At 42.4% G+C, this 25,306-nt stretch overlaps 1 protein-coding gene across 3 annotated transcripts in view; it reads left to right on the forward strand.

Annotated features, from left to right (window-relative positions):
* The window catches only part of cd276 (CD276 molecule), a 74,402-nt gene that overhangs the window by 7,648 nt on the left and 41,448 nt on the right, over positions 1–25,306 (forward strand). For all 3 annotated transcript variants that reach the window (XM_052062928.1, XM_052062929.1, XM_052062930.1), the window contains exons 3-4: positions 7,349–7,699; positions 11,118–11,414. In XM_052062928.1, the coding sequence (XP_051918888.1) occupies positions 7,349–7,699; positions 11,118–11,414 (648 nt within the window). The remainder of the gene's footprint in view (positions 1–7,348; positions 7,700–11,117; positions 11,415–25,306) is intronic.

Here is a 25,306-nt window from a genome sequence, read left to right on the forward strand (position 1 = left end):
GAACTCTCTTGCCGCTGCTCTATTTCCGTGTTCAACTGTGAAACCGATCGCCTTAAGTTTGAACTCTGCAATGTAAGATGCCTCGAGCAAGGAGCCATTTTGGGGGTTGACATATTACCGTAATGACCATACACAAGGCGCATCGGATTGTAAGGCACCCTGTGAGATTTTAAGAAAACTGAAGGCTTTTAGGTGCACCTTTTAGTGTTGAAAATACGGGAATTTCTATTTATTTATTATTACTATCCAGCAAAACGGATCATTCTAATGGCCTACAGACCATACTATGCTCGGACATGCTCGGCCACTGCAGTCATATTGTTTGGCAAGTGTGAGCACTCTGTATTGTGCTCCAGGCCGTATGGATGGTATAGGTGGCGTTGGGACACAATCACAATGGGACAGATTTTACCTAGATAAAGACTTCCACCACGACTGTGCTTTGGCACAATAAATCTGACCCCCTTCCATGTCCAGTGCTGCCCATGTGCCATGTGGCACAGATTCGGTCATCAGCAAATACGCATGTGCCATCAATGCTGTCATACACTATATGACTGGATTTTTTTTTTCAACGCTTGGTGCCTTATTTGAAGTTGATTTATTTATAGTATGCTGGTTAAGGACGCTCATGCACAAGCGTGGGCATGGAACATAGACATGATCATTTCCCCGTGCTTGTAATGAGGTGTGATTATCGCTTCCATTGTCAGGCTGCACAGATAAGCAAAGTATATTAAGGTGCAGCAGGTTGTTGAAGCACAAACATTGAGTAAATAAACCATATGGACAAAAAGTACGAGGACACCTGGTCATTACACCTACAGGACGTGAAAACATACGGAGTTGTACACTCTTCTGGGATAACATTCTGCATGATTTTGGAGGGAGTTGTTCATTCAGAGAAGTGTGATGTTGAACCTGAATCTCAGTTTTTCCCCATCTTAAAGGTATTTGATGGGGTACGTTGAAACGAGTATATGTAAAATGACGAAGAATTCAATGGAACAAAAGGGGTACAACACAGAGTTAAAGGCATGATGTTTGTGAAGGATCAAGTTTTAACCAAACCTAACAAGCAAGCTGAATGACTACTGCGATGAACCTTTATGCCAGTTGTTTCAGACACCGTTTATAGTACCAATCTTTTGGACAGCCACACTCAAAATGTCTTCTTCGCCATTTTCTTATACGAGATAACTCGTCAAAAACGTCTTCGGCGACAGTGTATATAAAACGTTCCAGTTGGTGCAACCCATGCTGATTAGCACAATGCGGTTAAATGCTCTGCTCGCACCCACACTTGCCTCGAGCCTCCATTCCCATCATCAGAGGCCTACATAGCGATAGCGTCTTGTCAACACCTGACAAAAGCACTTTTATTGTAGGAAGGTGTTAGAAAGTTCCACAGTGATGGTTATTCTTGAAATTAGAGTGGAGAGTGGTGTGAAGATCACTTTTTTCTTCTTCTTCTTTCCTAGTCAGCGCTCGCCGCTAAGCAGGGCCGGCTGCCAGCGACTTAAATGAGTTTATTTCATGTCGGCTGTGAAAGTGCCCGTCTCTGTCACGTAGGCACTCAAACAGAGCTGAGGCCCATAAACACAAAGTGCAGCGTGTAAATCCTGGCAGCCTGACGTCTCCCAGCCTGCCCTCGATGCTGCTCAGCATGTCTTTATAGAGAGGGCAGGAGAGGAGAGTCCTTCCTTTCCCTCTGGGAAGACCCCACTGGTAAGACTACAAGGTCCACCAGCCAGCCACCTCGCTCCTAAATAAAATACCACAACTTACTTTCGGAGAAGACACTGGAGCTACTGCCTCATTGAACACCCAGCAGCTACTCCCCTAAGACCACCACATTCTTTCGAAGGAGACACCCATCACTATACAGGGGGTCCTCGGCAGAGTTCCGTTCCCCAAGCAGCTGACATAATCTGAATTTGTGTGTCATGACTCGGGACAGTAACACCGTAGAAAAGTCATATTCACAGATGGGCTGAAATGAGTCTTTGATTAATTTGGGTTGCTTCGGTTCAAAAAAGTTTTTACTGCCTTGCCTATTTACGAGTTCACTATCAGGAAGAAGTCAAGCTACCTGCAGCAGCAAATGTTCACCTCATGCATGACAGTAACATGCGGTCAAGCGTGGTGAGAAGGCCAACTTCCATATCAAGCATCGATCCGTCCATCCATTTTCGAATCTGTTTATCCTCACGAGGGTTGCGGGTGTGCTGGAGCCTATCACAACCGTCATTGTGCTGTACGCAGGGGAAACCCTGAACTGGTTTCCAGCCAATTGCAAGGCACACATAGACGAACAACCATTCGTGCTCACACTCGAGGACAATTTAGAGCACAGGTGTCAAAGTCAAGGCCCGGGGGCCAGATCCGGCCCTCCGCGTCATTTTATGAGGCCCCCGGGAGCAAATCATGTGTGTCAATTTTCATGATTCTTGCTGAAATCCGTATTGAAATGTCAAATTGCCATGGGTAATAAATCACGTTGCAATTTTTCTCTGAGGGAAGCTGTAACTTTGAAGTGGCCCGCGACAAAAAATGGTTTTGACACCCCTGATTTAAAGTTTTCCATTAACCTGCCATGCATGTTTTTTGAATGTGGGAGGAAACCGCAGTACCCGTGAGAAAACCAAGGCAGGCACGGGGATAACACACAGAAAGGCCGGAGCCAGAATTGAAGCCTGTACCTCTGCAGTGTAAGGCGGACATGCTAACCAAACAATCATCGTGCCACCTCAATATGAGCCTCTGCTGACCAAAGAACATATGGTACGTTTTAAATTTGAAGTTATTCCCGCCAGTGTGTCGCGTCGTCATTGCTGACTTGATTCGTCATTCAGACCGTCTGAGCCATCACAAATTGTTGCTACCGACGTCCAATACAATGTCATCCCGAAGTAATTTTCAGTCGCTTATTAAAAAAACAAACAAAAAAGACCTCATTATGCTGACACATGGTGTAATCTTTAATCTCGCCCGATTAAAATTAAACAATTCCATACTGGGGCCAGGGAAGTATACTGTGGTCCACAGTGGTCACACTAGCCAAATAATTACTGAGGGTGCTGAGTGTTCCTGCGCATGGTACTGGATGTGTAGTGTTTGTTGGCTTTGAGAGAGGAGGGGCAGAGCACAAACAAGTACATCCCGGCATTGCTCAAGCAAGCAGACATATGTCCACATACTCCCATATCCTTTGTTAGCTTCCAATTTGTGGTCTGTTGCGGGCACCATCTTGGTTTTTTTGTTTTGTTTTGATTGTCCCACATCACTGCCACACCAAAAGGTTTGCTTAACCCTTGTGTGCTCCAAATTAAAAAGGCCTTAAATTACGGTACGCATTTTACAATTTTTGTAATAATGTATTTTTTTTTTCAAACACTCAAAATGTTCAGAGGCATCTGTGCTATCCATACATATATAGTTTTAATTAGTTCTTTGTGATTTTTTATTCTTTATTTTTTGCAAAAGGGAAAAAAAATTGTGTCTGGAGGCCCCAACCAAGCCCTACTAACAATCCCGACCGGACGTGTTCATGTAAAATGCATTGGTTTGAAGCCTCCTGCAAAAAGGCAAACTCATTTGCGATCCTCTGATGCCACCTAAAGTTGCAAAATTGGAATGACCTCAACCCAACAATGTGGCATGCTTACGTCTGTCCAAGCGAAAACAAAGCGATTGATGTAAAAATCGCGTGAAATGCATGTATACACATTAGGTTTAAGATGCATTCAAAAATATGAATTATAATGGGTCTCTATGGTGCAAAATATGTAAATTGTGAAGATTAAGGTATCAAAACGTTTTTTTATTATTGCTGCAATGCCTGAGAATTATCAGCCGGTGACGTCATGAAATTTAGGCCATTTTGGAACTCTTCCATAAGTTTAAGCTCTCTCGTGTTTTTCTGAATGTCTTTGCCTTTGATTCAAAGACATCATTTTACATTTATCGCAAGCGGTGCACTACGAGGGTTTAAACTAGCCAGGAATTAAAACTAGCATCTTGAGATCAATAATCATTTAATGCTTAGCAGTTTGCCACTATGCTACTGTATCTTGTATCTTGTCTCGGGCAAATATGCTTTCTGTAACCAGAGCAGCCCTGAGTCACAGGCACGCAGATCTCAAAGAGACAAAATGCAAGCAGCGATATGCCTCACATGGTATTTCACCTCTGACGAATAGGACATCAGATGCATGCTTTTCCATGACGTCAGCCGCCGGCCTTGCTCTCGTCTCCTCTTGTCCCCTCTCCCAGTTCCCTCCCCCTGATGCATATTCCAAAATTGTTCCCTATGTTCTCTTTCCAATTGCAGGTCTGTGTGATTACACAAGGGCCCTGTGTAGGCCCGACAGAGCGTAACAAAAAAAGACGGTGAGATGAGTAGGAGAGGTGTTATATTTGATATTGTGATATTTTCTTCTTTTCTTTGAGTCAGCCAGTGTAGAGAAATTAGAGATTGTTCTTCTTTCCAGATATTATTTTTATTTTTATGATTTCATTCCGTCACCCCCCTCCCCCATCTTTCTGAATTTCACCTGGTGGTGTGAGTCAGCCATGGCTACTCTCAGAGTGATTTAATTGCACTCTAACCCCCCCCCCCCCCTTCTCTCAACATGCATATCATGGAGTATCACCGATGGAATATTGAAAAATTATTCAAGAGTGCAAACAATGAGATTTAGAATTGAACACATAATCCGTTGGATATATACTGAACAAAATACAGTAGTCAAATCAAGTCAATAGTATTTATAGATCACCTTCAAACAGCCATCGCTGCATACAAAGTGCTGTACACGGAGCAATTTAACATGCACAATAAACAGTAAGACAAATCGGCAATAAAAGGCGGCAGAAAGCACCAAACAGTAAAATCAAGAACAAGTAGATCAACATAACACTTATTTTTGCTTCCATCACTCATTGATCGAAAACTTTTTGTGCATGGACGAAAGGCCCTTTCTCTCAAATATTCATTTGATACCAGATTTTCTTGCCTACGATCGATTCTCAAATGTCATACCTTTGATAGATTTGAAATTCATACCTTTGATATCGTGTAGTCATTTCAGGTACTGTATCGTATCAGAAAAGAAAGTGGTGTTAAAGATTAGCGGACACATATAAGGAGTGGAATGCTACGCTCTCCGCTCAGCAAATGAAAGTTAGATATGCCTCTTACATATTGATAGTTAGTGCCAAAATCATTGGTGAAATTCCACAGATAAGTGTATGTGGGAAACCCTGTGGCAGTAATGTCTTCGTGGATCTGATTAATGACATCATTGATGACTTAAGACAGCCAATCGAATTCTGCACGAAATGCAAAATGTCATCCCATCCAATAAAGCTGATCGGAACGACGGAAATAGAAAGTCAAATATATCCTTCCGAAATCGTGGAAAAAACAAGTGACTGTAATTTACTGCCGTTCAATCGGTGACTTTTTTTCTTCTTACAATTCGGTCTGTTGCGTGCAACACACCACCATTCACAGCAGGAATAGCACACACAACAAGGCACAAAACAGCACATGGCGACTGATGCAATTATCGCGTGACACAATGAATCAATGATGAAATTCATTGCCACCACTTTTAATTATTGATTGTATCGATATGTGGCAACCAGTGTGTGTGTCTCTCTCTCTCACTCTCTCTCTTTCTCTCTGTCTCTCTCCCTCTTTTGCAAAGATGGGCAGGCAGAAGCAGTGTGCTGACGGAAGGTTTGTCAATCCGTCACTGATGGACACCCAATTTTCTGATGAATGATGACACATTGAAAGAAAAAAAGACTGACTCAGCACTAATGGAGGTGGATTATCTTCCGTTTCCAGTAGATATACTGTACATGTATACGGCGTCGATTCACCGAATAGCCCACCCCTTCATTCTCAACTAAAGCATACGAGGAAGTGTGAGGCTTCATCATCGACAAGCTACTTCCCAAGGTGTATTTATTTGGCTTGGTGGCTGACAAATCTCACTCGCTTCTATCCCTGGAAATGTTTTTTTTAGCGTGTGGGAAGGACTGCGTGAGTGGGTGATTTTGGACAATTTGGGAAATAAGTATGGGGTTAACATTTTTAAAAAATCTATACTTATTGGTGCAAAAACAGCCTGACACACAGCAGCTTTTTTTAGTTGTTGATCTCCACATGGATATTGGAGAATGATTCTGTGGGAATGGCAACCTTGAGAGGTCAATCGTGGCTGCTCTTGGTCCAAATTTCATCAGACAACATTTGAATTCCAAATCCGGTCACGACTGTGGAAACAAAACATGCTTTATACCATTAACTTCTTCAGTTATCAAGGTGACACTGCATCCACTCCATCCCCCATAAAACATGATTGCAACGTTCTAAAACTATAAACAGGAAAGGATTATTGAGGCATCAGAGACTTTTCTCCCCGTTATCTTGCAGCAATTTTACTGTTGGCCGATAGGTGGTACTGTTCCTGTATCAGTGGCGAGGGACACCTCGTTGGGATTTGCTAAACGTACATTACATTAAATAAAAAAAACAAAAACTAGCCCGCCTTGATTCTGCGTTCATATATGAAGACCCTCAGATGAAAGTCTTGTTTGTTTTTAATTGGGCAGTTGATTAAAGCACCCCTGCATCGATCGAATCGTCTCCATACTGAACAAAGTGAGTCAACGCTGACGATACTGTGCGGTGGAGTTCAAAAGAGGGTGAAGAGGCAAAAACATGACCCTGATTATAAGCATTACTTGGACAAAATATTGTGTCGCTCCGGGGGTTAAGAGTATGTTTTTTTTCCGTCCTGTGCTGTGATGTTGTTGAGTGTATTGGCGTTGTTTTTGAGCAGACAGAGATGAATGAGAAGCGCTGACTCGCAAGGATGCCACGGAAAGGCTGCCTGAGATGGCCGCTAATCCGGAATAATTACGCCTTCGCCCTCGTCTAGACAAACAATGCAGCACGCAAAATGCCGCTCAATCAGCGACTTTTTCAATAAAAGCGGCGCTGGCATTGTTTCCCCCCCAAAAAAGAGTTTTTGCTCCCCCCTTGCCATAATCCCATTTTACCAACTTTATGCTGCCAGACTGCGCAAGCAATCTATATCATTCTGAAGAGAATCTAGTATGCGTTTCAAACTGCTTGGCTTTAAAAGGTATCAGTCTCCAACATTTTAACGCACTAAATTTCTGCATAACTGTGGTATAAATATTGCACACTCCTCTGTTGCCGCGCTGAACTTTTGATTGGTACTTCTTCCCTTTCTTATGTTTTCTTTGAAAGCATTTAATTCCAAAGTTTGCACAATGTAACTCACATGCTGCTCCCCCTCTTTTGTAGCCATGATGGAGGTACACGTCCCCGACCAGCCCGTGGTGGCGTTACACAATACGGACGTCATTCTAAACTGCTCCTTCAGTTCCCCCGGCCCCTTCAACGTGTCTGACGTGACAGTTTTCTGGCAGCTGACCGACACCAAGCGCAGCGTGTATGAATACAGCGAAGGACACGATCAGCTGGCAAACCAGGCTGAAAGGTTCGCCAACCGCACTGCCCTGTTCCCTCACGAGCTGGGCCTTGGAAACGCCTCGATGCTGCTGAGGAGGGTGGTGGTGTCCGACGAAGGCAGCTACATGTGCTTTGTCAGAGTGCGGGAATACGGCAGCGCAGCTTTGTTTCTGCAGGTGGCGGGTGAGTTTAGCTTTCTTTGTACCACAGACTTTAAAACACATAGCCGCATGACAATATTCAACCCCATTTAATGTGAACAAAGGCAACTATGGGAATTATTGACAAGTTAAGAATGAGTTGAGCTATCTTGAGTGTCAACCCTGAAACTGACTAATATCAAACACCCACACCAAACCCACTTAACCAAAATAGCATGCAGTAATCCATGCACATATTTTTCTGCTTTTCCATTCCATGGTAGCTACTTGACTCAACTCTACTCACTCTTTTACAGTGATCAAACCAGGTAGTAGCATGTAGCCTCGAAAATGTTCGAAGCCTCCCGAAAGGATCTCATTAGATTGACAAGAAGCCTTTCTGATTCCTTATTGATAAATCAGATTCATTAGTACCATATCACTGCGCGAAAGTGTAAATATAATGCACTCGTATTGCACTGACACTATCTTGTGCCCAAAGTGTTTTGCAGCGGCTAACATTCACCCATTCACACACACATTCATACATCAATGGACGGCTCCTTCCATGCAAGGAGCTGCCCAGCCCGCAAGGAGAAAATTAGAGTTCAGTCACCCTGAAATGTCGAAATTAGACAATAAACTCCTGCTTTCGTTGCTCAATACATGTTGCTGTGCCCTCGCTCTGGACACTGCAGTATTATATTTCATAGTTTGCACTTAGCTGCAGTCAGTTTTCTTTCTATCGTCAGTCTCCTCTCTGATAAAATGGAAAATCAAATGACACAAACCTAAACTGAGTGGTCTGGATGGTATTTCGCAAACCATCTAGTCCTATATCGATGTAGTCCTCAACACCAGTCATTATTAGCAAAAATAACAGTCTGGAGGAGACGTGTGGTACTTCTTTGTAGTTTTGCATGTCCAAGGTAAAGATAACATCAATCAGTGGTCTATTTTTGGACTATCTCCTACTGATGGAATTATTCAGAGTCATTGCAAGTAATATCCTCACAAAGTGTAGTTTTGGAGGCTAACCCCATTGTCTCTCTTCACATTTCAGCATGATGGCACATTAGCTAACTAAGCTAACGAATGCTGTATGTGTAATCATAAAATCCAATAAAAAAAATATATCTATATCTACTGTATATCTATATCTATATATATATATCTATCTATATATATATATATATATATATATATAAACACACTCATACTATATGTATGTATAACACGTACAGTATGTGCATCCCTAGCATGCAGGAAGTAAACACGATAAATGGTTTCCCCAGGGCAGGGCTGCTGCTCGACTGCATGTCTGGTCAATAAGCGCTGATGGTGGCCTTTGCTGTGGTCAATAGCAGCTGACTTTGACTATCAGCCGTTGTTTTGGTTTAAACAGCTGTTCACATGAGGGTAAAGGGCCACCGTTCACAGCAGAGACTATTAATTTATTTACAGCGCAATGGCACATTTTTATATCTATTGAGAGATGGCTGTTCTATTCTCAGAGGATGGATGTGCATTAAGTAGTATTAATGCATAAGGTTTTTTTTTTCCTCTCTCTCCATCGTGGCTGGCGAGAGGCAAAACAATGTCTCCCAACGGTGACAAATTGGTTCAATTTTATGCATGAGATTTATAGATGTTTCTATTTTTAAACAGCATCCACGGTTAACATTTGATATTTTCTTCCTGCTGCCAATGCAAAGAAGCCACAATACTGCATATAGTTCACTTCAGTTATGATCTGATTTATTTCAATCACTGCATGCTCTAATTATCATATGACTTTAAAAAAAATCTAGATCATTAGCAAAACTTAACATTGTTTTTAAATTGCCTGTTTTATAACATCTTGACTGGAAACTAAGCTAAATAGCAAGTACTTCAACATTTTATCAACACAAAATACATTTTTAAAACCAAATGAAAAAGATGATGAACAGAGAAATGGATTCAAACATTTTTTGGCTCAACAGTACAATATATGTAACCATCTAAAACGGTGACCTTAAAAAAAATAAATAAAAAATTCACACCTTAGGAATAATATGCTTCAAAATGGAAACATAGTCATTTCTAAGTTATGATCCTACGTATGGCGCCAACATCTTTGGGTGGATTCTAATGCTTAACTCATACTCCACAAATAGTATTCATGAAAGATGCTAACTTCTGTTTGTGCTGCCAGTGTACTTTTTATGAGGACACCATCCATATTCACAAGTCCACATTGCTTTCTTTCTTGCTACATCCAAAAATGTCTCCACACTTACTGCATATCTTGAGGACACTCAAAATACAGCAAGGTTTGGCCAATACTTGAATAATTGTGGTCCGAAAGAAGGCTTAAATCTAACTTCCTTAAACCTGTAGGTAGTTGTATCCTTCTTCCTTAAACCTTCCGCACTTGATGGTACGGAAGAGTGCTAGTTTGCAGAAAGTGCAATCAATCTTGTCTCCATACCCACGGCCCATGTCTCACCAGCAGGTCAGATTGACTGAAATCATCAAAAGCTCAGCTCCACCCCTGTGTTTGCTGTGCCATGATTGGCTTTGGGAATAGTGCAGCCACTTTTCTCTTCCACCTTTATACTCTTGCTGCAGCTCAAGGATTGGCATTTGGGATTTTCGCAGAGGTTGACATTAGACCTCCACCATGCTTACACTCTTTTTACACAACCTGGGTTGTCCCCAAATCTCAGAGTTTTCTGCCTATCTGCAACTCCCGTCCTAAACCATAACTTTTTATTTTTTATTTTTTAAAGAATGGCTCTGCATTTTGGCACTCTGGGGAATGTTAAGATGCAGCGGGCCTGTGTGGGATTGTAGGATTTAACATTTTATCCTAAGTGGCACTAAATGTAATTTATGCCTTAATGGGAATGATATACAGTAAACCATTTCCCAAGATAGTTAAACTAAACTCTGCAAGTTGTGATGCTTGTCTAAATCATCCATAACTTTTACCCATATCCGTTTTTGTCACTTGCCTCAACTATCAAGAATTATGGCATACTAGCCACATCCGATTTATTGTCTTGCTGAAGTTAGCCCCGCTCAGTCATGCAACTGGGGGGAGTGCCCATATAGACTTTGAAAGCATTTTCATTTTTAGAGACGGCACTTCATACATTACACTGTGCTTACGGAGAACATTGGACTCGCCCATTGCTTTGCCCAGTCGAGCTGATGATGTCCGAGAAACTTGATGTGGGGGATGTTATCATGAAAATTAAACCAACAAACGGAGGACGGGTTTGCAGAACAGCTCGCTCACAGACATTGCTCTCACACCCATTTAGAAATGGGCAGATAACAAAAGATTTTCTTGGTTGTTTAATTTCGCACTCGATTGGTGAGCAGGCACTCAAGCGACCCACCTATTTGTATACAAGCACTTAAAAAGTCAATTTTCCATCACCTGATCCATTTAAATCCTTGTATTTATCCAGCCCCTTACTCCAAGCCTGTTGTGACCTTGGAGTCGGAATCTAACCTACGGCCTGGTGAAGAGGTGGCCCTCACTTGCGTAGCTTACGGAGGCTACCCGGAAGCCGACGTCATGTGGCAGGATGGGGGTGGCCGCAACCTGACGGACAATGTCACCACTTCGGTGGTGGCCAACGAGGAGGGTCTGTTCTCTCTGACTAGCGTGCTGACAGTTGTACTGGAGCCCAACAGCACCTACAGCTGCACACTCATCAACCCGCTGTTGGGGGAGGAGGGGAATGCCTTTGTCACCGTCACAGGTGGGTACACCTCTATTTGCCATTCTCTTGCGGGACGACTGTGGCCGTTTTTCCACAGAGCCTCCCTATTGCTGTAACTAAAGAGCACTTTTCCTTTCTTCAAGAACCCAGGAAAGCTGGTGAAGCACTTTTTCAGTCGTCGTGGTAGAAAATGAGATTCAACTTAACAAAAATGATCTGTCATTGAGTACAAGTGGTATTGGTCACTCGGTATCCGTGAATACTTACTGGTACGTACGGGTATTGGTCTAAAAAAAAAAAAGTTTTATTGAACATTCATAGTAGGGAATGTTGGCCAGCTCCTTTTTCAGCCAAAGCTCCCGTTAGAACCGCGTTTGGAGTGGTGCAGCTCAATGTGGTTATTCACAAGCATTGTAAACAAACAGCGAGGTGGGAAAAACTTTTCTTTGCCAAAATACAGTATATTGGCGCTAAAACTACTGAAGTGTAAACTACCACTGCCACTTATATTTCGCTGGATCGTACCTGCACAAGTGAATCGTGATTTGGCCTTGTATGGCCACTAAGTTTCATTCAAGATGCTTTAATTTTTAATGAGTCGCTTAATCAAATCTGCTGTGTTGTGATGGATATCCCGTTGTTCAAGATTTCCCTGTTTACTGATGAGGCAAGAAAGTATATCCAGTGCAAAATAAACGCATTTCAATTTAGATGAGGTCATCTTGACTTTTCAAAAATGGAATCTTGTCCTGCGTAGGAGGCTGTCGCCCCATCACCAGGGTTGCCATGGCAATTGAAGCAAGTAGTACAAGTTTGTGTCAAATTTGACGATTATGTTCTCCAAGGGCAAGCAGGAGATGATTTGGAGCAAAGGTACTTTTTGCTCATGAGGAAAGCAACTGATTTGATTCATATTTTCTAATCCTCTTGAACTTCTTATTTGACAGATTTAATAAATTATGTACAGTAGGTTTCTAATAGGCTGGACCAAAATACATTCCCCGCTTTAAATCCCCCTCACCCTGCAATTGCCCTTCTTTGTTAAGTGCAGGAGGAGGACTGCGTAAGGTAGGCCAAGGGCCAAGGTAGACCAGGTCTCTAATGGAGGCACAACTGTGTGAAATAGCTTATAAATTATAGCAGAGGTGGACCGGACCTTCTCTTTGGGCTTGAGCTGGTGCTAAAACTTGGGGCAGGTGTAGTGGAGGTCCAGGCAGAGGGTCACCGTGTATTGCTCCACTGGGCTGGGAAATGAATGCGCTGTCTGGAAACTGGATAGACAAGTGGCAAGAGTGGGCTAAAAGGGGGTTGGCCTTCAATGCACTTCGGGCGGCCTCTTTCAAACCGTACAGGTGGAGTCATGTTGTGTCGTACGTGTGAGAACTGTGATACCATCAGCAGCCCCCGTTGCCATTTTACTCAACGAATGGACGAGTCCACACTGATTTGGTGCTTAGTTGAAATGAATATGAACATTTGATCACAGTTTACAATTGACGTCAGGGGTCATAACGATTATTTAATCATGAAATATTCATCAGTCGGTCAATTATTTTGACGATTACCGTATTTTCTGTACTATGAGGCCCTTCAGAATAGATGGCGCACCTTCAGTGAATGGCCTATTTTAGAACAGTTTTCATATATAAGTTGCACTGCATCATAAGGCATATAGAATAGCTACAAGAGTGTCTGCGGTTGCACTATGCATCCACTAGATGGTGTTACACGAAATTAATACAATACAATACAGCTTTAGCTGTATAGAGCCTTCACAACCGTTGCAGCTGTAACAAAGCCATGAGAAATTGTCACAAACACGCAGTGTTGTGTCCAAGGACTGGCAACCCGATGCCAAGGCCAAGGACTTGACTCCGAGGCCAAGGCCAAGGACTTGGAAAATTTTCCGGGGCAAGGCCAAGGCCAAGGACTTGAGAAATTTTCCGAGGCCAAGGCCAAGGACCAAGAACTTGCTTCCGAGGCCAAGGCCAAGGACCAAAGACCGCTCCTTGGTCCTCGAGCCTGTCCTCGAGGCCAAGGACCGGCTCGAGGAACACATCTCTGCAAACACGGACATGAAATATATAAATACAAATGGCATGAGAAAACAATAAATGAAAGACAAAGGTTATGAAGACAATTGATTAAAAAAAATATCCTTAGAAGTCGATAGGGCGCACTTTTGGCTTTTGAGAAAATTGAACGCTTTTACGTGCACCTTATATTGCGTAAAATACGGTAATGGAAGAATTCTGTTAAAAGGGGAAAAAAAAGTTTACATTTCCATCCCTGTATTCAAAGACATTATTGACCAGTCATTCATTATGACTCAGTTACATGTTTAGTCTGAAACATCAATGTCTCATTTCAAAACACACATGATCAGTCTGCTTTAACTAATGGAGCACGATAAAAATCAGAGAATCTTTTGCTGTTACTTCTTTATGTGAATGAAGTATCCAACTTACGAACAAAATAGGTTCTGAGAGGCTGAATTGTTGGTAAGTCGTCATAAATTGCAATCCATAATTAACATTTGCAGTCATTTAAATACCATTACATCTTCAAATAAGAAAGTACTATTACCCTAAGCCTTACCAGAAGCAATTACAGGACATACAAACAACACATAAACATGATTATACATGAGATGATAACAAGAAAATAAACAGAATTGAAAAATCCTGTCGTCCCTTTCTGTAATTTGCATTTAGAGTGAAGTCGATGTGCGTTCACATGAACGAACTGTTTAAGCCAGGGGTGTCCAAACTTTTTGCCAAGGGGGCCAGATTTTATGTGGTAAAATGTCGGGGGGCCGACCTTGGCTGACATTCTTTACATTGAACAACAATATTGTTCAGCAAATTTTAGTAAGCCAGTCTGTTTCACATTTCCATTTTTATTTTAATTTCAACAATCTTAAGAATTTCTTTTGGTTCATTTGAAACAGGTATATCACATGCAACTGCTTATTCACTTGACTTCTTCTTAAACAGAAGTCTCCTGAGTGCAAATTGATTGATTTGAAACATAAAATGTATCACCATGACTTTTCAATAGTCACAAAACCTTTGACTCGAACAACAGGGAAATGAACAAGCAATACACATATCCACAACTGCAAGGATCATTTGAAATATGACATATCAGTCAATATAAACACGGAGTGATGTCTTGTTAACTCGTGAGTGATGCCCTCTAGTGTCTAAATGCTATTACTCATTTAGTGAATGCTATTACTCATTTAGCCACTAGAGGGAAGCAGTACTCTATGAAACATCACTCCCCAGTCTACGAGACGTGTTCCATTGCGCCCAACCTGCGGGCCAGACGGCACTGATTTTATGACAGGGGCCGAGGGCCGGATGAAATTCGACCGCGGGCCGGATTTGGCCCGCGGGCCGGACTTTGGACACGCCTGGTTTAAGCGATGCCATAATCCATCCATACATTTTCAATACCACCATATACTGTTGGGTTGTGTCAAAATTACTGCTGTGAAATAGCTCATTAAAACATTGTAGTAAATCTTGACATTCCTTTGGGAGGTGGAGAGGAGCCGTGCTATGAATACAGCAGCATCTTTATGTAACTTAATTGACAGGTTGATAGGCCAAAATTTCAACACTATTTTCAAGTTTCTGCAGAGCATCAGAGGCCCTCAATTTAAATCCAGATAGGTCACTCGAAGAGGCACTTTGTGGGTTTTGATTCGAAGCGGCATGGTCTCTTATCTCCTCAGATCATTCTCCGTAACTAGAGAATCAGTTTTAATGAGTTTTGAAGAAGCTGGCCGAGATCCAAGAGGAAAAAAAAGTAAAATAAAGACTTTGCAAGCGTAGCCACATTACAACGTGTAACATTTCTTGTTGGACAGTGAAAATAGCAAACACAGAAATACACCACAGAAGACCCTCAATTCAAAAGTGGTAATTTTAAGCAAATGGGTGCAGTTAAGGACAACAACAACAAAAAGAAAGAAGAGTAATTTCTTGGTGTACACGCCAGCAAAGCTTGATGACGCTTGCTCGTAAACATGTAGGGAGATATCTAATATTTTTGCACGGGTGATGGTTTGAAAGGAAAATACACAGCTGCTGTGTGCTTAACAGCCACTGTAATTAATGTTGACCTCGCCGAACTCTTCTGCCGGTGTAGCTGAGTGGAGTGCACCAAGCTCGAGTTGACACAGTGCTTGTTGTGTACACAACACAAAGCGCCCGCTCCCTGCGTACTCCACAATGGCTGCGATTTTTGGCCGGCACCATCAGGGGTCGCCATAGAGCAGGGATGGGCAATTATTTTCCCAGGGGCGGCGGGGGGGTTGCGCAAATGAGAAGCAGAAAATATTGTGGAGGGCCGGGCCAAAAGTTAGAAATAGAAATAGAAAATAAAGAAGATAGCACTATGTCTTTGTATGCCAGTAATAATGTAACATTCTCCTCCACCATCACACTCAGCACCGGTTCTCCAGTCAAACGCTCTACACATTTGACTGCTCTCCGACTCTTATTAGCGGTCCAGTTTGCGGAAATTTTTTAACATGATAACAATCAAACCATTCTAGCAAATGTTCATTTACTCGAGCCACAAGCAATTCACTCTGAGCATGGAAATTGCCAGAATTGGACTGAGTAAGAATCGCTTCCTTGTTTTTCAGTCTCGTAAATTTGAGTCTTTACGACTCCAGGCGTCTCCTGAATGTTTCGTACTTTGTTACCCATTTCATTTAATCAGATACATATCTCTTTCCCTTCCATGGTCATTACTCTCTCCCTCTATCTTCGTCTTCCCCTCCCTCCCTGTGCTCTGCAACTTGAAGTAGCTGTGCCACCTGGTGTTGAAATACCTGTCATTACAAGTCCAAACGAAATGAATGCAATCCAACCTTAATTGTGCACCAATCTTCGGCGGGCCGGATTAAAAAGACCAACGGGCCGGATCCGGCCCGCGGGATGTAGTTTGCTCACCCCACCATAGAGTCACATGCATGATTTGTTTGGCACAGTTTTTACACCTGATATTCTTCCTGGGACAAGGCAACAATTTTTAAAATCCAGATTAAGAACGGAAATGTGTATTGGATCTCTGGCTCGGAATCTAACCCCGTGCCATCTGCATGGCTCCTTAAATTTGTGGTTGAACCCATCCATCCATTCATCTTAATCCTCACGAGGGTCGCGGGCTTGCTGCAGCCTATCCCAGCTGTCTTCGGGCAATAAATCAGCATGTATTGTATTGTATTGTAATAGGCGGGGGACACCCTGAACCGGTTGCCAGCCAATCACTGTGTGGTTGAGCCATGACAGCAAAACACAAACCAAGGAAGAAGTTCAGAATCAGAATCAGAATCATCAGAATCATCTTTATTGGCCAAGTATGTAGAACACACAAGGAATTTGTCTCCGGTATAACACGCTGCACTAGTATCATCGTAAACAACAAAATCATTGAACCATTTTAGAGTAACCAGTAGTTTTGAAGTACCATTTTGTGGTGCAAGAAGAGTGACTATGTCAGTGACTGTTTAAGGAGTTAATGGCTAGAGGGAAGAAGCTGTTTAAGTGTCTACTGGATTTGGTGCGCATGGATCTGTAGCGTCTGCCTGAGGGGAGTGGCTGAAAAAGGTCGTGGGCAGGGTGCGGGGGATCCAGGAGGATTTTCCGTGCCCTTGTCTTGATTCTTGCAGTGTGCAAGTCCTCAAGAGTGGGTAGGGCGGTGCCAACGATTTTTTCTGCCGTCCTAACTGTCCGTTGAAGTCGGATTTTGTCCTTTTTTGTGGCGGCCCCAAACCACGTGGCTTTCGGTGATCAACTTGACAATTGAGTTTAATTTATGGCATGTAGGAACTTTGAACTATTTCATTTGTTTATCCAACATGTTGAGTCCACAATAGTTGAAACGCACACTACCGTCACCCACAGCACTTAAAGTGGAGTAATATTGATCTGTGTAAGCTTATGGTCTGTAATATGTTAATACTTCAATCGTTTGCTTTGACTTCCTGTCGCAGGCGATTAACTCATTCAGTTCAAAAATCTTTAGCAGCTTTAGCTGTATCAAGCATCTCAGAGATGTTATCTTTCTAAACCCTCATTCTACCTCTGGGGTAATTTGGTTGTGCTGGGATATTATGGATTTTGCAGCGGGGATCCATCTGTAAAGAATGGCGGGTATTAATGACTCGGAGAATGTTGGAAAGAAGCATGTTCACGTCCTCAAATGAGCTGCTGTCTCTCCTGCTGGGGTTTTAGCTTCTCACTCTCACTATCCTCAAGTTAATTCTGACCACTTTAGTCTTTCTTAGGTGGGAAAAAAAGTTGGTGGTTATAGCTCAAGAGTCCCGTTTCTCATTTACTACCGATTCTCCTATGTGAAGGCAAAGATTTGGCCGTGTATCCAATCATCCGAGTTGGTGTGATTGCCACAGCAAGTTTTGCTGCTGGCTTAATTTCAAGACAACTCCCACCCCGATTCACACAGTATTCCCAATGAAGCCGGGCGTAATGTCCTTAGCATTACTACGCTGGCGCAGTGTTTACTGGCCAAGTGTGGCAAGAGTGTGACATACAAACTTTGGCTGTTTGCAGATCAAGTGCCGTTCAAAGGAACTCAGCCAACTTGTAGCTTTCCTACTGTCATCCTGTAATCAAACTCAAATTTTGTTTTCCCCCTTAGTGCATTTCATTTTGTGTTAGGTGAAGACAGTAATTGAATACCCAGTCTCATTTGTACTCTTAAGTTCAGGTTGACGTCAAAGAATGAGACCATTGTCTTACTGTGTGTGTCTTTCAGTGACTGTGTTATATGGTAAGCAAGATCATTTAGTATTTATGACCTTTTAAAATGTACTATTCGTAAACTAAGTATCAGTAGTACAAAATAGAGCAAACCATGTTTCTGTTGACGGCAGGGGGGTGCATCTCTCCCATACCAATTCGATACATGTCTCGATCGATACATATGGTGTGCAATACAATTCAATGATGATGCATTTTAAAGTTGAACGATTTGATTCGGTTCACACATCTTTTAAATAAATAATAATAATATCCGGCCCATTCAAAAAGTTTGTGGACTGGATCTGAATCGGCAAAGCCTTGCATTGTGCACGCGAGATGAATTTATTTTCTGAGCAAACTATTCAACAACTTTAGCTTGTTACAAATAAGCTTAGCAAACTTCATTTTGTTGAAAAAAGACTCTGGTTCAATTTCGTAACGGAGTGCTGTTCATGTGGTTTGTAAACACAATCCTGACCTGATTGAGCATCTAGTTAGCAGACCGAGACTTTTTTGAGAGTCGCTCCACGACAGCATAAGCCAGCCTCGAGCCTTTCCACCTCGACTTATACAGTGCGCACATGGAATACGCATGAACTGTTTCACAGAAAAACATCACCCTTAACACCTACATGCGCTGATGTGTCTATACTGTCCAGATTGCCTTGCTGCATTGTTGAGGTTGAAGTTGTGCAGCAGGAAAATTGAGGGCACAGTTTAGAATTTAACCTGAAGCCCATTGAGAGCATGACAGCTGAGTTGAATGCGCGTTTAACTCGTGTGCGAGTCCATCACCGGCATGACAGTTTCTCGAAATTACGCCCCACCCGACTCCTTTTTTTGCTTTTCAAGATTGACCGTATCATTCTACCTCCCTGCCCCCCTTTCTTTGAAAACTAACTAACCCGAGCAGCAAGTGAAAAGAACAGATGGTGGGCGGGACTTTTTGTTGCAGTGACCTGCACAGCACTAACAGCAACAAAGCCAGCTAATGTTAGCTTCTTGAACACAGAGATCTGAGCCATAATAGTTTCATGCAGCCATTGTTTTGTTCCTTTTATTCGGAGCCTAGCATTTCAGGATGTCCCAGCAATTTTTGCACATTGATCCTTTGTCATTGCCATCGTGGAGTTTGCATGTTCTTCCTGTTTTTATGGTTTTTTTGTGTGGGTACTTTGACGTTCTCCCACATTCCACAAATATGCAAATTTCACTGAAGATTTGAAATTCATTCTAGACTCGAATGTGAATGTGATTTTTTTGTGACTGTATGTACACTGCAACCTGGTCTAGTTTGCCTTTCTCCATAAGTATGCTTGAATAGTCTGCAGCTCCCGCATGGATAGGAGTGTGAAAGTGTAAAAGTGAGTGTTAATGGTCATTCGTCTATATGTGCCAAAGTCAGCCAGGATAGGCTTCAACACACCCGTGACCCAAGTGAGGGCAAGCATTACCGAAAATGGATGGATGGACTTGGTCCCCCCATCCGTGTCGACGGCGCATCCAGAAAGCAGGAAAAAGGCTGAAAAGCATTTTATAAAGTTATGGTGAAATGGTCTATCACTATCAGACAGATTCTTCCACTTCACTGGAATGTAGTTTAGAAGAAATGAAAGATGCGTGATTAATTTGCGATTAATCACATGGTTATACACTACAGTAAAAGTTTATGCTACATACTAAAAGTTTAGTGTACAGTATGTCATCGAGCTGCGGTTCAAATGTTCCATGCTTACTTGAGTCACCCCCCACCCCTCCCAAAACCCTCTTCTTGCCTTAATTCGATTATAAAAATATTAAATTTTTACTATTTCCCAGTTGTGGTAAAAGCATGTATTCAGTGGACTGCCACTGTTCGCGGGGGTGTCGGGACCAAGTCCGACCAGGAATAGAGAATTTCCATGAATTGATGCTGGTCTAAAAGTGATGATACTTGCCTTTAATATCACACAAAATATGTTCTCAAAACATTTTAATAGCATTTTAAATGCTTATTAGCATCTTTCAACTTTGATGATGCTGCTTCTGTTATGAAATTCCTTGAGCTGCAACCCTTTTTGCATGTCGATAGTGGCATTTCTTACCACCCTCCCATTATTTTCTGTCTGTAATCTTTTCAATCACGTTAATCAAAAATGATGCCGTACTTGTTTCTTCCAGCTTTAAACAAAAGAACATTCTGGTGTTTTGTTTTCCACCATTGTTTTCGACTAATCGAAATGTAACAGCCGGCAGTGGAGCCGAAAAAAAAAATATAGCAATATTAACAAATATGTCGTCAGTAGCGCTGCAGCAAACTTTCTCAATATAACATTGAATTAATCAGTTTAAGGTGCACAAACATGCTCTCCCTCTCTTCCGGCGAAAGTGTGTTTTATCTTATCAGAGAGCCAGCCGGGGAAAATGACAACACAGACGTATGAAGTAATGTAGGCAATCTAGAGTAAACACAGGTAGGCGGCGGCGGTGCCATCAGGATTATTAACTCAGGCGGCTGTCACTGTTTTTGACTGTTGACTTTCAATGTCCTCCTGGAAGCTTTCAGTATAGGAAATTGCATCTTTGTATTTGCGGCCCAGGAAATGTTATTTGTCATGCCTCCAGTCTTACACGTCGGCTCCCAAGAATTGTTGGGCCAGATTTAGCCGTGGCCACTTTCTGAGCTGCGCCCTGCTGTTCTTCAGTGTTACAATCATTGAGATAAAATGAGCTCCATTCTTTGGCGCAGGGATTTAGGGTCCCTTTATTATTCGGCGCTTGGTGTAGTCTCCACTTTTTACTCTTCAAGGCTTCCTGAGCAGATATGATTGATGATCATGAGGTTCCCCTCTTTTTTTTTTTCTTTTTAACAAATGATAGTGTCTGCTTCCGTTTAGTGTAGTATTATTATTTTATTTTTACAATGGAATCTTGTACTGTTACCATGTACAGTACAGTACTGAGTCGATTAGCTTTGGCTCATCTCTGCTTACTTCGTCGGTCAGAGGTCGCAGTAGCTAAAAACGATAAAGGAGAATAAAGCTCGCCGATTTCCATCTCTATTAGATTTTTGGTGAGAGGAGACTATTGGGATTGTCTCATTGCTTGCAAGGGTACTCCATATTCCTCCCATATTCTTCCACATTGACAAAACATGCACGGTAAGTTCACTGAAGACTAAATTGTCCACAGCAATGAATGTGAGATATATGCTTGTCTGCGTGAGCCCTGTGATTGGATACCAACCTGAGTAGGCTGCACACCGCTTCACTTCACTTAATTTATCCGCGAGGAACATTGTCAGACAAAGCGCAGACACGGCCCCAAAGCAAACAGCACAACCAAGAGCAATACCCCGCCTCTCACCCAAAGATAGCTGGAATAGTTTCCAGCTCACCTGGGACCCTCATGAGGATAAGCGGTATAGACAATGGATAGATCGATGGAGACTGGAGAACATGGAGAGTATGAAAATCGAGCTCCTCTGCAAAATGGAAACGGTGAATTTGATTTTATGGATGAGTTTTTGTTTTGTTTTTAATTGCGGTTACTGATCAGCAGTTTGTAAAAGCGGGCAAAAAGTTTGCTATGTGAACCATTATGTTACTAGTAAGGCCCGGCATAGAATTCATGAGTGTGTGTATTTTATTTATCTACTAGGATATCCTTGGGCTAATTTCAGCAAATACTATTGCAGCCAGTGTGATGACCCCCCTGTGCCACCTTCTTCATAAAAAGCACTTCTTTATGTGCGTCCACAGTCTAGCGCAAGCCCGTACTCTCCATCCTCCCTTACTTGCCTTTCCTGGACGTTGTTTTCATGACAGCTGTAAATGCACAAAGCCCACTTTTTTATTGATTGTGAGCATTTTATATTCGGACGCGCAGGACGGACTATCACAGGGTGCAGCTGGGACCCCACGGTGGACATTTTATACAGCTCCCTTGCTAAATCCTCTAAGTGGGATTGCTTTCAGTTGGTCTGGCGTCCGTCTGTGCACGATACGAAATCATTTTAGTCTCGGGCCTTTCAGCCAAAAGCGAATACCCGGGCGCACCTTCAGAGTTTGCTGATTTAATTATACAGTCCGTTTATTTGACGTTGAAACTCTCTACCTGATAACACGGAGAATTATTATGCCGCAAAGGACGTTTGCAGTTTGCCTCCCCAAACGGGTCTGTTCTTGCAGTCTGAATTAGCGTCTGGCTAAGTTTAAAGAGTATTGTTTGGCACCGTGAAGTGGTTCCAATTAATTGCAAAGAAAAGAAAAAAAGTGGGTTTGTTTTCGGGATACACACCTCTTTTCTCCCGCTAACTCAGGAGACTAGTGATTGATGACCAAGTGTAGAATTGAAGTCAAGAGTGTGCCAGGAGTCCCACAGGATTGGAGTTGGACTCCATAGCCACTGCCTGACAATACATACACTAGCCTCCACTGCCCCCCTCCCCTGCAGATGAGTGACTTCTTTAAAAGCTAGTGTCAAAAAGCACATTACTGGGTATGACAAAGTCAAAATTCACCCGCACGCCTAATGATACTCGTTTAAATGGACGGTGTCTCGCCGTGACTCGCATCTATCTCAGACTGCATTAATATTCCCCCCGCTGGTTTGGACTCAGCCCCTCTCAGCCAACTTCTCTCCCCCCCCCCCCCCCCCCATAATAACGGATACGAAGAAACACGCTAGCTCTGCTTCCCTTATTAATATTGTCGACTGTGTTTAATTTCATCACTTGCCATCATCGAGTGCGTCGGCCAAGTAAAGTGCGGCCATTTCGACAGCCGAGACAGCCCGGTGACCTGCGCTGAAACAGTCCATCATATCTATGTGTCTGTCCGAGGCTTTTAGCTTCTCTCATTCACTCCCACTCATGAGGAGTGATGTGTTAGTAATTTGTTGTAGATCATTTTCCTCATGGAGCTGTAAGAGGGCAGTCCAAACAGGGTGGCTCAGGGAACGTCAATTCAACAATTTACAGCAGTTTATGGTGGATCACTTCCCGGGCTTTCCTGGGTTTATGATAGCATCAAAATATGGTTTCTGGATAAAAAAAAATGGCACGCATTGAACTACTGTAGTTTGAATTTCGGTGTAAGGCCTGTCGCACACCAAGCGACGCGACCGAAGCCAACTGAATTGTTTGAAGGTTGAAGATTTAACAACTAGATTTCATGACTGTCGGCCTCTGGTTTTGCTGACATTCACAATTTTAATTGGCGATGAATGGATTTGTAAGAACAAGTCAATAATGCACATTTTTTAACTGTTCACCTGTGCTATTCGCTGTTCATATTATTTCCGATGTTTATTTTTAAAGATGTTTATGATTAAGTTGTACAGGTTGCAGGTCACAATATTGATGCAATATGTATCTCATTTGTTGATATCACAAAAAAAACTGGCATTTGAACAGGGTATGTAGACTTCACAGTATATTGGAATAGGAGTGTGCTGTCAGGGGCTATTTATACATTGTCCCCGCTGACTGACTCATGAGGCCCTGTGACATTAATGCCCTTGGATTTCAATTTGTCACTACTTCTCATTGCCACATTACACAGTGTCATGTCATTTTGCGGAGGGGCTGGGGTGGGGTGGGGGGGGGGGGTGATGAAACTGGTAATAGGTTGAGAAAATGCGGTACTATGTGTGATGACTACGTGTGCCAGACAAATGCCTGTTTGGTCAGAACAACTTTGTGATTCTGACTTAACACTGTCTTTGCTCCCCAGTTATTTCCGATCTCACAAAAGCACCGGTGAATGTCGTCATCATTGGTAAAAGTCGGCTTCAAATCAAGGGCCATTCGGAAATCGCTCAATGATGAGATACCATTAACTATTAATTGGAGGAGGAGTCATTCAGTGACAGAGATTTCAACCATCCATCCATTTTGTAGAAAATGTTTCCATCATTCGGTTAATGGATGAACTGGAGCCATTTCCATCTGACTTTGAGCGAGAGGCCAAGTACTGTACACCCTGGATTGGTCACCATTCAGATGCATGGCATTATAGACAACTTTCTCACGCTAATGCACAATTTATAGTCTTTACTTACACTAAGATGCATGGTTTTTAATATGAGAGAAAACCATGGTGAGAAGTACATGGTGAGAAGATGGCAACTCTCCATGGGAATGTTTGATTCAAACGTAGAACTTGTTAAATGTGAGGCAGACGAGCTGAACACCATCGCAGTTGGAACAACCTTTCCATTTTAAATCTAACTAAGGCACAACAGTGAAACCCAACCAGAAAATAAATGAGCCAACAAGAATGGACAGTAACCAAGAAAGTAAATAGATTTTGAAACGGCGAGGAAATGAGACACAGGTGGTGTAGACCGTGAGCGTTGCCGGGTAACTGAATGGCAGACACTAGATGAAATGGGTGGGCACTCCAAGACCAACCATTAGTTCAGTGGGGGGCTTGGATGATCAGAGAATTGTGTCGAATCAACGTGGCCAGCAGGTTTGCTTCAAAGTAGTACAAGCTCCTGAGTATTTTTGTTTGCCCCGTTTATTCAGCGCATTTGTCCGTGAACGCTTCCTCCTAACCGTGACTCCATCACTGCGCGACCATCCGCTTGACCTCTTACGAGAGCAATTGTTGATTCAATTTGGATCGCTGCATGATGACGAGGACGGCTCAAGCTCATCTGTAAATGTACTGACGGCGACAATGAAAGAGACTGAGAACGCGTTGCAGTGAAGGAGTTCATTTTAACTGTTGTGGTTTTTAATCATCAGACCGCTGTAGTCCCGACATTACCTTTAATTTGTATTCACTTGTAGGGTAGCCTACCTTCAGCGAGGAAAATGTTTGTGTCAAAAAAGGAAGAAACGCTCTGAATCGTAAAATAGCAGGATTACTCTGGTAATCCTTTATATTGTCAGAAAACTTTCTATTGATCCTACAACAAAGCACGTTCGTTCCAGTGGCCGCTTGTCATTTTGCTCACGTTTTTAAGTAAAGAACAAAAAGCTTCAAAAATAATCACGCCACTCTTTTAATGTGCCAAAATGTTTTAAAGGAAGAGAAACACACATTTTATTTCCTTCATCCTCAATTTGAAATGAGAATACACGAAATACAACTAAACCTTTTCATTGTTTTTCCCACCTTTAATAAAAACAAATGTACCCACGTTGCAATTTAGCTACAT

The sequence above is a fragment of the Hippocampus zosterae genome, chromosome 4 (genome assembly GCF_025434085.1).
Source record: "Hippocampus zosterae strain Florida chromosome 4, ASM2543408v3, whole genome shotgun sequence".
NCBI classification, from domain to species: domain Eukaryota; kingdom Metazoa; phylum Chordata; class Actinopteri; order Syngnathiformes; family Syngnathidae; genus Hippocampus; species Hippocampus zosterae.